Source organism: Paroedura picta, chromosome 4 (genome assembly GCF_049243985.1).
Source record: "Paroedura picta isolate Pp20150507F chromosome 4, Ppicta_v3.0, whole genome shotgun sequence".
NCBI lineage: Eukaryota > Metazoa > Chordata > Lepidosauria > Squamata > Gekkonidae > Paroedura > Paroedura picta.
Window position 1 is genome coordinate 2052320 of NC_135372.1, and position 14108 is coordinate 2066427.

The 14108-nt window shown below is 50.3% G+C and overlaps 1 protein-coding gene across 11 annotated transcripts in view; it reads right to left on the reverse strand.

The window, feature by feature from the left end:
* Nucleotides 1-14108, reverse strand: part of EPS15L1 (epidermal growth factor receptor pathway substrate 15 like 1) — a 51393-nt gene that overhangs the window by 29475 nt on the left and 7810 nt on the right. For 9 of the 11 annotated variants that reach the window (XR_013229886.1, XM_077331478.1, XM_077331477.1 and 6 more), the window contains exons 4-7: nt 13932-13979; nt 9810-9905; nt 9590-9649; nt 7497-7622 (exon numbers count right to left, since the gene is read on the reverse strand). Coding sequence is in view for 10 of the 11 variants with exons in the window: in XM_077331478.1 (XP_077187593.1) it covers nt 7497-7622; nt 9590-9649; nt 9810-9905; nt 13932-13979 (330 nt within the window). In the remaining variant the exon portion in view is untranslated. The remainder of the gene's footprint in view (nt 1-7496; nt 7623-9589; nt 9650-9809; nt 9906-13931; nt 13980-14108) is intronic. The other 2 variants (XM_077331483.1, XM_077331476.1) reach the window with 1 other exon arrangement.

The following is a 14108-nucleotide window of genomic DNA, read 5'->3' on the forward strand; positions in this document are numbered from 1 at the left end:
CCACATGATGTGGGAGGAGTTAGCACCCTCTCTCAGTTCTCCTTCCTGCCACTGGTAAGTCAATCTATCATCAGCAGCCCACAGCAGGAAAGGCGGGAGGGTTGTGTGACTGCACAGAAGACCGCTCAATGAACAACAATTACAGGTAAGTGCAACCCTGTTTTCATCTTTGTGGTTTCTGTACAGTCACGCCTGGGAGATTAGCAAGATCACGCACAACTGACTGAAGTACCACTTCACCCACAGTACTTTCTTTCCAGAAGTTGATATCTTCTAAGACATAGTGGTGGACAAATGTGGATCATTGACCAAGTTGTCCCACTGCAGATGTTCATTAGAAGCAATCTAGCCATGTGGAAGAAAAACTCTGAGCATATGTAGATTCAAATGAGTAGCCGTGTTGGTCTGAAGTAGCACAATAAAATCAGAGTCCAGTAGCACCTTTAAGTCCAACAAAGATTTATTCAAGGCGTGAGCTTTCATTTATTTTGAAAATACTGTTTCCCAAGGGGAGATCATCAGCAGTCCCCGTAATGGGAAACTCCAATCCAAACAAAATGTATAGGAATTGTCCAGGCTATTTCAAATCATTAATGGATCTTTTTATTTCTTCTTTTTATAATAATTCAAAACTTTATAAATCATCCAAAATCATAAGTCACAACCAAACGGGTTCCTAGGTAAATAATATCCCGTTTTCCCAAACGTTCTCAGTGACTGTGATCCTTTGTATTTTCTTAATGTCTTCACTGCTCCATATTAATTATCTCATGGGCTTTCCGCTCATCATACTTTCAGGTCTTAATTAGCTAGACCTCTAATGTGAAAGACTGTGAAGAGAGTGGTGGAATCCATATCCCTATTGACCCATAATTTTCTGCTTCAAATGGGAATTGCCACAGATTACCCACAAAGAATGAGAAAGCGCATCTCGGACAGCATGCCTGTAGCACACGGAAGATTGGATTCAAAATGTGACAGGGAACCTGCCCAAGTGGTCGCACCCATAAACGATGAAGCCTGAAGTGAGCCACTATTGTTGCATTATAAGATGCAAGTTACTGAGCTGCAGATGGTAGAACAAAAGCAATGCATTATGCACAAACACCACAGCACTGTACGGCTGGATGTGCGAACAACGAAGCCCTGAAGGTTGATTACAGCAAACCATAAGCTTCCAGATTTTTTTTTATTATTATTATTATATTTATTCCCCGCCACTCCCTTGCGACTCGTGGCGGGTTACAACATCTTAAAATCCCCATTAAAACTCCATTAAAACAATAATTACATTCCCAACATTATCAACATGGCAAGATCGGCAACTCAACTTCCCCCCCTTCCCACTACTGGCGGGTGGAGAGGGGATCCTGATAAGTACCGTATTTGCCGGCGTATAAGACGGCTTTTTTCCTCTGAAAAACATGCCTCCAAGTGGGGGGGCCGTCTTATACGCCGGGTGCTCTTCTAGCGAGCAGCAAGCGGCGGCGAGCGGCGAGCGGCGGTGGGCGGCGGCGAGCGGTGAGCGGCGGCGAGCGGCTCCCCTCCACTGGGTGAGGTGCGCCGGCGAGCGGCGAGCGGCGGCGAGCGGCTCCCCCCCACTGGGTGAGCAGCGCCGCGGGCGGCGGGCGGCGGTGAGCGGCGAGCGGCAGGCGGCGAGCGGCTCCCCCCCCACTGGGCTCACTCAATATTTTGAGTTGAAATGTTGGGGGGTCGTCTTATACGCCCAGTCGCCTTGTACGCCGGCAAATACGGTATTTATTTCAGGTCCTGGTGGTGTTTACTTCAGGACCTAATCCCAAATCCCAGAACATTTTGATGATGTTCTGACGTCTCGGGCCTCTGTAGTTAGGTCAACTAGGATACAGGATCAGCTTGCTGTCTACACTCCTGGCACTTAACTTAGGCATCAAGGCTGTGAATGCACATCCCTTGGGGAATTTCCATTTGTGTCACCTGCCCACCCTCTATTATGAGGGGTGTACAGCTGCCTTATGTGAGTGGGATTGATTGGGACTGGACTATGCTGGACCTTCATGCTGACCTTTGAATGAATGTGCCCAACATATAAATATTATAAGTTGTTCGCCTGTCATTTGAGGTAAAGATTCCGCTTCAGCTTGCTGTACAAGGCCTCTCTCAGTGGTGGCAGAAAAAGAACTGAGGGGAGAGTGCTAGCCCCTCCCACATCATGGACTTAGACAGAAATTCACTCTCCGTGCAGGGAGGGGGGAGCACTCTTGAGAGCTTCTAGAAGGTTTATACTGTATACTGTCGCCTTGCCGCTTTAACTTGTATGCGGAGCACATCAGGAGAAAGGCGGGATTAGAGGAGTCACAAATTGGGATCAAGATTGCAGGGAGAAATATCAACAACCTCAGATATGCAGATGATATACTCTAATGGCAGAAAGTGAAGAGGAACTAAAGAGCCTGTTGATGCAGGTGAAGGAGGAGAGTGCAAAAGTTGGCTTGAAACTCAACATCAAGAAAACGATGGGGAAGAAATGGAGGTAGTGACAGATTTTATTTTCCTGGGCTCCAAGATCACTGCGGATGGGGAGGAAAGCTATGGCAAATCTAGACGGCATCCTAAAAAGCAGAGACATCACCCTGTCAATAAAAGTGCGTCTAGTCAAGGCTATGGTCTTCCCAGTTGCAATGTCTAGACAGAGTTCAACGAGATCTGAACACAATGGAAAAATGGGCAAATGAGAACAAGATGCAATTCAATAAAGATAAGTGTAAAGTTCTGCATCTGGGTCAGAAAAATGAAAAGCATGCCTACTGGATGGGGGATACGCTTCTAGGTAACACTGTGTGTGAACGAGACCTTGGGGTACTTGTGGATTGTAAACTAAACATGAGCAGGCAGTGTGATGCAGCGGTAAAAAAGGCAAATTCCATTTTGGGCTGTATCAACAGAGGCATCACATCAAAATCACAAGATGTCATAGTCCCATTGTATACGGCACTGGTCAGACCACACCTGGAGTACTGTGTGCAGTTCTGGAGGCCTCACTTCAAGAAGGACATCGATAAAATTGAAAGGGTACAGAGGAGAGCGACGAAGATGATCTGGGGCCAAGGGACCAAGCCCTATGAAGATAGGTTGAGGGACTTGGGAATGTTCAGCTTGGAGAAAAGGAGGTTGAGAGGGGACATGATAGCCCTCTTTAAGTATTTGAAAGGTTGTTACTTGGAGGAGGGCAGGATGCTGTTTCTGCTGGCTGCAGAGGAAAGGACACGCAGTAATGGGTTTAAACTTCAAGTACAACGATATAGGCTAGATATCAGGAAAAAGTTTTTCACAGTCAGAGTAGTTCAGCAGTGGAATAGGCTGCCTAAGGAGGTGGTGAGCTCCCCCTCACTGGCAGTCTTCAAGCAAAGGTTGGATACACACTTTTCTTGGATGCTTTAGGATGCTTAGGGCTAATCCTGCGTTGAGCAGGGGGTTGGACTAGATGGCCTGTATGGCCCCTTCCAACTCTATGATTCTATGATTCTATGTATGGCTGTGAAAGTTTGACCATAAGGTTGGCCGAGCGTCAAAGAATTGAGGCTTTTGAACTCTGGTGCTGGAAAAGACTCTTGCGAGTCCCTTGGACTGCAAGGCGAACAAACCGGTCAGTCCTGGAGGAGATCAGCCCGGACTGCTCCTTAGAAGGCCAGATCCTGAAGATGAAACTCAAATACTTTGGCCACCTCATGAGGAGGAAGGACTCCCTGGAGAAGAGCCTAATGCTGGGAGCGATCGAGGGCAAAAGAAGAAGGGGACGACAGAGAATGAGGTGGCTGGATGGAGTCACTGAAGCAGTCGGTGCAAACTTAAATGGACTCCGGGGAATGGTGGAGGACAGGAAGGCCTGGAGGATCATTGTCCATGGGGTCGCAATGGGTCGGACACGACTTCGCACCTAACAACAGAATGTTTAAAATATAATATATCGCTTGCTAGCTCCTTCTCCATGACAGGCTCTGCAAAGTCGCAGATCCCAGGTGCGACTGCACAGACCACGAGAGGAACCTATTGTGGCTCTTGAAGAAAATCCACTTTTCTAAATTAAGGGAGGGGCATGTGAGATGCCACAAGGGGCAGGGCAGCCAAGTGCTTGGTAGGGCTCTCAGGGCCTCTTCAAGAGGCTTTTCTAAAAGGGAAATGAGAGACATTTGGCTATTTAATTATAAAACACTGCTGACCTTGCACTAGAGAAACAAGCAAGAATCAAAATATCAAGCCCGGATACACATTCGTGCAAACAATATTTATATCTGGGCCGGAAACGTATTTCTTTTCAGCGGCCTCCCCCTGTAGCAATCCAGGACGTTTTAACCTTTGCCTTTCCTCAGGACCTCCGTTCTGCCCTCCCAGCCTGGTGAGGTTGGTTCAGCTGAGGCAGAGTGACTGGCCTCAAGCAGCCTTCACGGCAGAGGAAGGATTCTCACCCTGGAGGGGAGTGAGGGGCAGTATTCAAACCTCCAAAAGCTTCCAAGCTGGCAGCCACTTGGGATGCACCGTTCCCTCTTAAGCAAAGGGGCTGAAGCATTTGGCCTCAGGACCTCTTCCAGATGCTAAACCCCACACCTAGCTCATGCCAACTGACTCAAGCCCTTTGACCTTTGAAAGAAGAACCGGGGAGCGGGGGGGGGGGGTTTACAGAGGCTGAAACCAGGAAGTGAGGCTCAATTGCAACATTACCCAGGCTTTTGTGCCAGCATCTTGCAGAAACGTCTTTGCCCATGATATGAATGGGCACCTTTTTCTATAAACAGCTGTGGTTTATAACACGGGATGCAATGTACAGCATTTGTAAGGAGGGAGGTTTGTGCTGCATTTTTGCAGCCTGCCTTTCTGCCTCATCCCTGCACGAGTGTGAAACGTGATGGAGGAATCGGGCTCCTATGCAGGCAGGTCCCCACTCCCTTGCTGGTGCTCCATCCCCTGCAGCAGAGGGGGCATCGTGGAGGAGAGCAGATGGGGAGGGCAGCAACCCCAGGGCCGAGAAAGGCCTCTTCCTGCCAGGCGGGTTCAGCCTTACAGCCAGCAGTGAAAATGGGAAGCTTTTCCACTTATGCAAAATTCCCCTCCCAGGGATATTAGGGTGGGGCAGGCACAACTCCAAATGGAAGGGGCTTCTCACACAACCCCCAGATAGGTCCAGAAGTTGCATAACTGAACTGTCTAACTTCTAACTCTAAACTCCAACAGTCACATATTGAATGGGAAACAGAAGAGTCAAGAACACCAGTAGCAGAAAAAGAAGAGTTGGTTCTTCTATGCCGCTTTTCTCTACCCAAAGGAGTCTCAAAGCAGCTTCCAGTCGCCTTCCCTTCCTCTCCCCACAACAGACATCCTGTGAGGGAGGGGAGGCTGAGAGAGCCCTGAGATTACTGAAGAAGAAGTTGGTTCTTTTATGCCGCTTTTCTCTACCCAAAGGAGTCTCAAAGCAGCTTCCATTTGCCTTCCCTTCCTCTCCCCACAACAGATACCCTGTGAGGGAGGGGAGGCTAAGAGAGCCCTGAGATTACTGAATGAGAAGAAGAAGAGTTGGTTCTTATATGCCGCTTTTCTCTACCCGAAGGAGTCTCAAAGCAGCTTATATTCACCTCCCCTTTCCTCTCCCCACAACAGATGCCCTGTGAGGGAGGTGAGGCTGAGAGAGCCCTGAGATTCCTGCTCGGTTAGAACAGCCTTATCAGTGCTGTGGCAAGCCCAAGGTCACCCCTACTGGCTGCATGTGGAAGAGCGGGGAATCAAACCGGGCTCACCAGATTAGTCTGCACTCCTAACGACTACACCAGGAAGGGCAGCAAAAGGTCACTGGCCAATGTTCTCCCATTTGGAGGTTCTAGCAGCAGGGAGGGACTGACCCCTCCCCCTCCCCAACCACTGAGAAGGGAACTTTATGGTCTGGGAACAAACTGTCCCTTCTCCAGTGAGGGGGGGGGGGTAGCAGTCACAGGAGCAAGAGAAGCTGCAAACCCCTCTGAAGGCTGGGCCTGAGGCCGCTGAAGAGCTCTCCTCTCAAAAGAGCCATCTACTGAAGCCGTTCCACCAGTCAGGCTGGCTGAGGAAGCAGTGCCAGGAGGAAGATTTATTTGGCCCTGAGGAACTTCCTGGGACAAGCTGGATCTGCACAAAAGAGGCAGGCTTCACTGGACCCAAAAGGGAACCAGGAGGGAAACAAACCAATGGCCGCTCAGTGACAGAATAATCCAACCCAAGGAGAAAAAAACACTGAGGTCGAATCTGCACTTTGCATTTTATCCTCTCCCAGCTGGAATAAACCCCTCCCCTCTGCACTTTATTCGATTTCTCTGTGAGCTGCTGTCTCCAATCCTCCCCTACGAAAGAAAGAGCCTCCTGCTGCACTTGGCTCCCCTCCCCACTCTGAGCTTCCCCAATCAAGTGCAGAACACTTGGGGGGGGGAGAGGAAGACCCGAGTTCAAATCCATATGAATTCAGCAGGATCCACAACAGAAGAAACAGTGCAGAATTAGCCTGAGTTAAAGTTCCAAAATAAGCTGGAGTAAATGTAATGGTTTATTCCATAATCATGGCTGAAAACCGCACTGACTGAATTGTTTTTTGGATAACTTCCTCAGCAGCCACTATCTGTATTAAATTAATAACATGTGAAATGTATGAAAAATATCCAACAACCAAATCAATTACATTTTGGTATCATAAATAACCTCTTGTGAACAACCACCAAAACAAGAACAACCAAAGAGACAGCATGCCACGTGTGCCAGATTTAGTAACAGCACCGATCTAAATGAAACGCAGAAATGTCATAAATGGCCTCTTAGCCCACCACCTCAGAGAGCGCAGTGGGGGGAGCTCCTGGCTGAAGCACAGCGGCCCCCCAAGGTCCCTCCTCTCCTGGGCAGTGAACCCCAGAGCAAAGCACTCCTCGAAGGCCCCCATGACAGGCAGAGAGAGGGAAGGGTCTGGACAAGTCCTGGCAGGCTGCTGCTTCCAGAACCCGAGGCCCAGAGGGGTTAAGACTTTCTTAAACATGCTGGGGATGGGGGGAGACCCTTCTGTGTGTGTGTGTGTGTGTGTGTGTGTGTGTGTGTGTGTGTGTGTGTGTGTGAGAGAGAGAGAGAGAGAGAGCATGGGGGAAGCATGGGCACAGAAAGGACTGCATCCTCTTCATGAACATGCCTATCTGAATTCCCCAACCAGCAGGGTAGACGAGATGCTCTGGATTTGTAACTTCCAAGTAGGTTAGCAATTCCTGTTGGGACAAGCGAGTCCCCGCACCAAAATGACCTTCCCACCGAGGTCTTAACAGGACTGGGCTTTTCTTGTGTGCCAGACGGCAGTTTGTCTGAGAGGGGACTGAAGGTGGCAGATTGAGCTGGAGCAGAGGAGGGATTTGAACACAGATCTGCACAATGCAAGGCTCTTAGCCACACCACCACACAGGCGGAGGATCTACGCCACGCTCAAACCGGGCAGGACAAGGGGGCACAGGAGCTCGCCTTACCCTTCCAAGGATGTCCAGAGGTAGTTTAGAGTTCATCAGCACTGGCTTCACTTTGTCTCCTGAAAGTAAACCATTGACGGGCAAAAGGCTTTCAAAAATGCCATCAAACTTTGCTTTCTCTTCCACCTGTTGGGCAAGAAGAAGAAGAATTAGTTCTTATATGCAGCTTTTCTCTACCCAGAGGAGTCTCAAAGCGGCTTACAGTCGCCTTCCCTTTCCTCTCCCCACAACAGACACCCTGTGAGGTGGGTGAGGATGAGAGAAGCGGATGAGAGGAGGTTGAGAGGGGACATGATAGCCCTCTTTAAGTATTTGAAAGGTTGTCACTTGGAGGAGGGCAGGATGCTGTTTCTGCTGGCTGCAGAGGAGAGGACACGCAGTAATGGGTTTAAACTACAAGTACAATGATATAGGCTAGATATCAGGAACAAATTTTTCACAGTCAGAGTAGTTCAGCAGTGGAATAGGCTGCCTAAGGAGGTGGTGAGCTCCCCCTCACTGGCAGTCTTCAAGCAAAGGTTGGATACACACTTTTCTTGGATGCTTTAGGATGCTTAGGGCTGATCCTGCGTTGAGCAGGGGGTTGGACTAGATGGCCTGTATGGCCCCTTCCAACTCTATGATTCTATGATTCTATGATTCTAAGCCTTAGATTACTGAAGAAGAAGAAGAAGAAGAAGAAGAAGAAGAAGAAGCAGAGTTGTTTCTTATATGCCGTTTTTCTCTACCTGAAGGAGTCTCAAAGCGGCTTACAGTCGCCTTCCCTTTCTTCCCCCCACAAGAGACCCCCTGTGAGGTGGGTGGAGCTGAGAGAGCTCTGAGATTCCTGTTTGGTCAGAACAGCTCTATCACTGCTGTGGTGAGCCCAAGGTCACCCAGCTGGCTGCATGTGGAGGAGGAGCGGGGGATCAAACCCAGCTTGCCAGAAGTCGGCACTCCTAACCACTGCGGCAAGCTGGCTTGGTTCAAAATTGAGCTGAGTGAGTAAATGCTGAGAGAAGCCTGCGTAGACGTCTTCATGGAGCCCATACAAAACTCTCGTGAAAGAATTTCTTGTCTGAGGTTGTAACAGGAGAGTTACATGTTTTAGCTCTCTCTCTTTCTGCATAGAATCTCTCACCCCAAGGCTTCTGGTATTCCTATTTTATCAGTTAAAATTAAAGAAATGACCTAGATGGCGTAACTGATAAAATGCATATATACCAATTAAGGATTTTAAAATGGAATGGAAATTATGGGTTAATTATATTAGTAAAAACTATGCCAGCAGTGCAATGTTGTTGTTGTGTAATGACTACAAGTTATGACGATTAATGAGAAAAGACTAGGGACATGTTGGTATGAAAGGAAGAGAATAACAATGGTTGAGGATTCAACAGTGTTACCAGCAGGTTTCCTACATTTGCATGGCTAACAGACAAGCTGAAATAAAAGCAAGAGACGGGGTGGGAAAGAAAACAACAGGCAGCCAAAGCAGCTCTTTGTAAACTTGGTAAACAAACAAGACCAGGAAGCCCAAGCCAAGGACATTAGCCCACAGAACAGGCTGCCCACAGACTCCAGCAGTGCTCCCCGTAACAGTATGCTGGAGAGCCCATCTAGACAGGCCCCCCTATACCTCCATGTCTACCCTGAAAGCTAGACAATGCAGTGGTTTATTTTTAAAGGGACTGGCAAATGTCAACCGGACTTGGGCATACACCCTAAAACTATCGGCAGGCCCATCTTTCCAGGAGAAGGATTTTTAGCCCCTCAAATCTAACCCCACAGATGTCCCGTGTTGATCCGACTGTGCCACAACAGCACCACTGTTTTCGGAGACATTTTGCCGTGGCAAGGACATGTTTCCTTCCGAGGTCAGGCCGGGGGCAGAATGTTCATCCGGCATCCATGAAGCAGCCACCATACTCAGGCCCTTCTAATTATTATTCATTAATTAAAACAACATAAAATTCAAAGCCAAAGAGCTACAATGAATCTGAAGCATTTGGAAGGATCCTGGCGAAGGACCTTTTCACTGTGGGGCAGCAGCGGAAGCAAAACTCGATCACGCAGCACCACCACACCCAAATGCTGCTCTTTCAGGAACTCACCCTGACGGCCCAGTGAGCGTCTGAGGAAGAAGAGATCTGCAAGGGGCTTGAGCTGTCCTGCTGGAAAGGCAAACAAACAGAACACTCATCAAACCCAGCAGCACAACTGCAGTCCTTAAGCAAGCAGCAGCAGCTGCCACTCACACTGGTTTGCTACAGGAGAAAACTTGGGAAGAGCCACGGGGAATGCTTCCTGAGAGAGAGAGAGAGAGAGACTTACAAATTTCGGTGGTGGCAAAGCCAGGTTGAGGTTGCTCAGGCTGACATCATGGCCACTCTGTGCACAGGACACAAGCCGCAGGGCAATGAAGAAACCCTGAACAAGACAGACAGTGAGGAGGTGAGATCCAGGCCTCCTGTTAAGACGCTCAAGTGACCTCCAGGGATCTCTTGGAAGAATCCTGGAGAGAAGTTTAAATTACTTGGCAGAAGGTTAGTTCAGGACCTCAAAGGTCGCATTCTCAGAATCCTGATCTGTTCCACACACAGGGCCAGATTAAGTGTGTTAGTGAGTCAGCAAGACAGTGGTACTGGGAGGCACCAGGGAGCCTGTCCCAAAGAGGGGGGCTTCGCGTGGACTGAAAGGGAACCAGGTGCTTAATATCAAAATGGTGGTAAAAGACTTTTCAAACTAACCCTGGGGGAAGCTGACAAGAGCAGGGAAACCTCTTGGGTTGGGGGGACAACCTTGGTTGCACTTACCTGTAACCTTTGCTCACTGACGTCTTGTGTGTGCACACACCGGGACTGTGCAAATGCAGGCCGGCCGTGGAAGACCTTTTAAAGCTAAGCTCCTAGAGGGGGTGCTCCTGCGCCCTCACAATGCGCAGGAGCACCATTTCCTGCCGAACACACGCGTGATTAGGGGCAGAACTCCCCTCAGTTCCAATCCACCACCGTAATCCGTCCTAGAACAATTGGAACCAAACTTGGACCCTAAACAATAGAAGTACACAGCAGGGAGGGAGGGAGGGAGGGAGGGAGGGAATGTGCCCAGAAGACGTCAACGAACAACAGTTACAGGGAAGCGCAACTGAATGTTCATTTTCTGTCTTGTGATGCAGCCCCCCGTTGGGTGCTTTAGGATGCTCTGGGCTGATCCTGCGTTGAGCAGGGGGTTGGACTAGAAGGCCTGTGCGGCCCCTTCCAACTCTGCGATTCTGGGATTCTCTGATTCTGATGGGACCTTTATGAACTAAGTACCTGAGGAGGTGGGGCGAGCAGGGCTGTCAGTGCTGATAGGTTTGAAATGCTTCAGTCTGGATCAGCTTAGCTAAACCCTTAAGACTCCTTGGGCAATAGGTCTAGTTATTTGAAAATGCCCTCCCAGAGGAGCATGTGGTAGCCGCTGTTAATGGTCTGGTGGTTGGCTATACGAAAGGCCAATGCTGCAGAAGAACAAAGCTTCCTCCCTGAGCCATCAAGTTTACGGCTTCCTCGGTCCAATGGCAGAAGGATGGCCTGGTCTTTGTTTCAACTGCATATCCTTTAAGAGAGTAGAGGTTGGGGGAGGATGAACAGAACGGCAGCTGACCGAATCTTTTGACTTTATAAAGGTAAAGGTATCCCCTGTGCAAGCACCGAGTCATGTCTGACCCTTGGGGTGACGCCCTCTAGCGTTTTCATGGCAGACTCAATACGGGGTGGTTTGCCAGTGCCTTCCCCAGTCATGACCGTTTACCCCCCCAGCAAGCTGGGTACTCATTTTACTGACCTCGGAAGGATGGAAGGCTGAGTCAACCTTGAGCCGGCTGCTGGGATTGAACTCCCAGCCTCATGGGCAGAGCTTTCAGACTGCATGTCTGCTGCCTTACCACTCTGCGCCACAAGAGGCTTTATACTATTTTGACTCTGTACAAATGGTCTAATTTCTTTGGCACAGGTATGGCAGATGTTGGTTTCTTCCAAATAGGGCCAGAATGGTTGTCAGGGCCCTCTAGCATACAAAGAGCAATTGTTGTTTTATCCTTAGGGCGTGCATCCAAGCAAGAAATACCTAAATCTAAAGCCTTCACCACGCAGACGATAATCCTCTGTAGGGGAGGTTGGTGACAGACTGTATCATCAGGAGAGGGCTCCGATGTAGTCCTAAGGGAAAGAGTGGGGTGCTGCATCTCCCCCTCCTCTAGTTCCTCACCGTGAGATGGCTCGGGGCCATACGGGTGCACCCCATCAAATCCAAATAAGATCTCAGGTTCTTCCTCGAAAGGGCAAGCCCCCTGTCCCAGGAACACAGGAGACGGATCGCATGAAGCCGGAGTGCCAAAGAGCAGGTTGACACTCCAGTCACGGGACAGAAGCCTCTTGGCTCGGGAGTTTCACCTGCAGCAGGTGTTGGGGATGGTGGGCGCGGAGTGAGCAGGCCAGCCGTTGGGGTGGGAATGGAGGTCCGTGGCGATTGAGGAACCGAGTGATGGGCTCGGCCCTTTTCCCTGCTTCACAGGAGGCTCGATTGAGCGAGATCTCTTATCACGGCCCACGTTGGCCTCGGAGCACCCGAGGGCCAGGGATGGAGTTACAGAAACTGCTCTCTCCTCGGGCCACTTGGAACTAGCGTTGGAACTGAAGCCTCAGCACTCTTAGAGGGAGTGCGAGAACTTCGACCGGCAGCCGCTGCAGTGGGTTCAGAAGCTGCCATGGAGGGCTAGTAGATGAGGCTTTCTCCCACGAGACAGCCTTGAGGCAGGAGGGTCTGGCCGACCGAGCCTTTGGGAGGGAATTTCTGACAGATGTGGCACACGCTGACATCAGCGAGGCCTAGTAGGCGTCTATCATGCTTATCTGCAGGCGGCATTTAAACTCCACAGCGGGAGCACTTCTTGAGGATAGCTTTCGAAGCCACAGAAGTTAACTGGAGCGCTGACATGTGTCTTCCTCTCATGGCCGTGAAAAACGAGTTGAGGGAAGGCGCTCTGCCCTCTGAGGGAAGGGAACTGGCGCTCTGCCCCTAATCACATGTGCCGCATGCGCACCACGAGAGGGGAGGAGCACCCCCTACCAGGAGCTTAGCTGTCAAAGGTCTCCCGTGGCCAGCCTGCGCTTGCGTGGCCCCAATGTGGGGCTGCATAACAAGACGGGAAATGAACAGTCAGTGATGAGCCCAGAGAGCTGGACTCAGCAGCACAGGAGCCCTAAGAGGGGAGGGGGAGGGATCGCCAGAGAGGGAAACGAGGCACAGGCAGACTCCTGTAGGCCCATCCTAGATGCCTCCCAGCCAAGAGGGAGGAGCTGGGGGGCTTGGTGCTCAAGGACAACACTTAATAGGCATTGCAGGGAAGGACATGTTGGAGGTGGTGGCCTAAATATCAGAGAGGACACAGAGTCAAATAACCTGGGGAGCAAAATTCTTCTGCAGAATAATTATGGGGGACATAATAAGCCCTAAGGGAATCTTAGAAAGTGGGGCGGGGGGCATGTGCTACCAGCCCCCTGAGGCTGATCCTCAGCATGGAGACAGAAACAAACACCAAAGAATGTGTTGGGCTGAATTAAGGAGCAGCCCCCCAGCCCCGCCCCCCCAAGCCTGGGGAAAAGGGAGCACAGAGAGGATCTTGAGAGGACAAGAATAAACTTGGACATTCTCAGCAAAGCAGCTTCCCGTGTTCAGGAAACTAGCTACGATGAGCAACGGGAGCCTCCATATTTGGGACACTGAACCACTGGAGCCCAATATTAGGAGACAGCATCAGACTCTATGCCGGGGTGTGTGTGGCAGGGGTTCATGGGAATTGTAGTCCATGGCTATCTGGAGAGCCACTGTTCCCCCCTTCCCTTCCAGGACAACTGGTATGAAGCAGGATGCTGGATGAGAGGAACCGGGATGAGAGTCGCCTGAAGGAAGCTGAATAGGAAACTCAAGAAAACCAACCCACTCCCAGGTACTCTCCAGGTATTTAAAAACCACACCAATCGAGGCCCACCAGATAGAATGCAGACCCCAAACCAGGAAAGGGACCACCAAACGATTCCCAGGACTCACTAGCAAAGACAGCTCTAAAAGGGGAAAGGGCAGGTAAGAAGAGAACCGCCAGTGGCTACAATCCACAATGACTTCACAGAACTTCCAATTCAGAAGCAGTAAACCGGTCCGACCCCGCAGGAGACCCCTCTCTGTGGAACCTCCACTCCAGACAGACTGGAGAACAACCGTAAGCCCTGGCCCAGGGGCAGCCCAAAGGCCCTCTCTGTGTCTCTGCCCTACAGACGAGAGCCCCGGTTTTAAACGTGTTCCCAGAGAGGAGCCCAATTCTCAGGTGTGCATTTGGCAGTGTGGGGGTGTGAGGGACGGCCAAAGGGGAGGCCGGCTTGTGCTGGTCTTCTTCCAGAACATGTGTCTGCATACCTGTTTGTCAAGGAAGCCTTTCCCCTCCGGATCTGCCAAATCCCATATCTAAGGAAATACAAAAATGCAAGAGAACATGACAAAGCCCCTTCCTCCCTCCCGCAGGAAAAACGCCATCATCGGAACCCGCAGTTGTGCCCAGCCGGCTATTTACGGCCAACCCCTCCCTCACGTCCC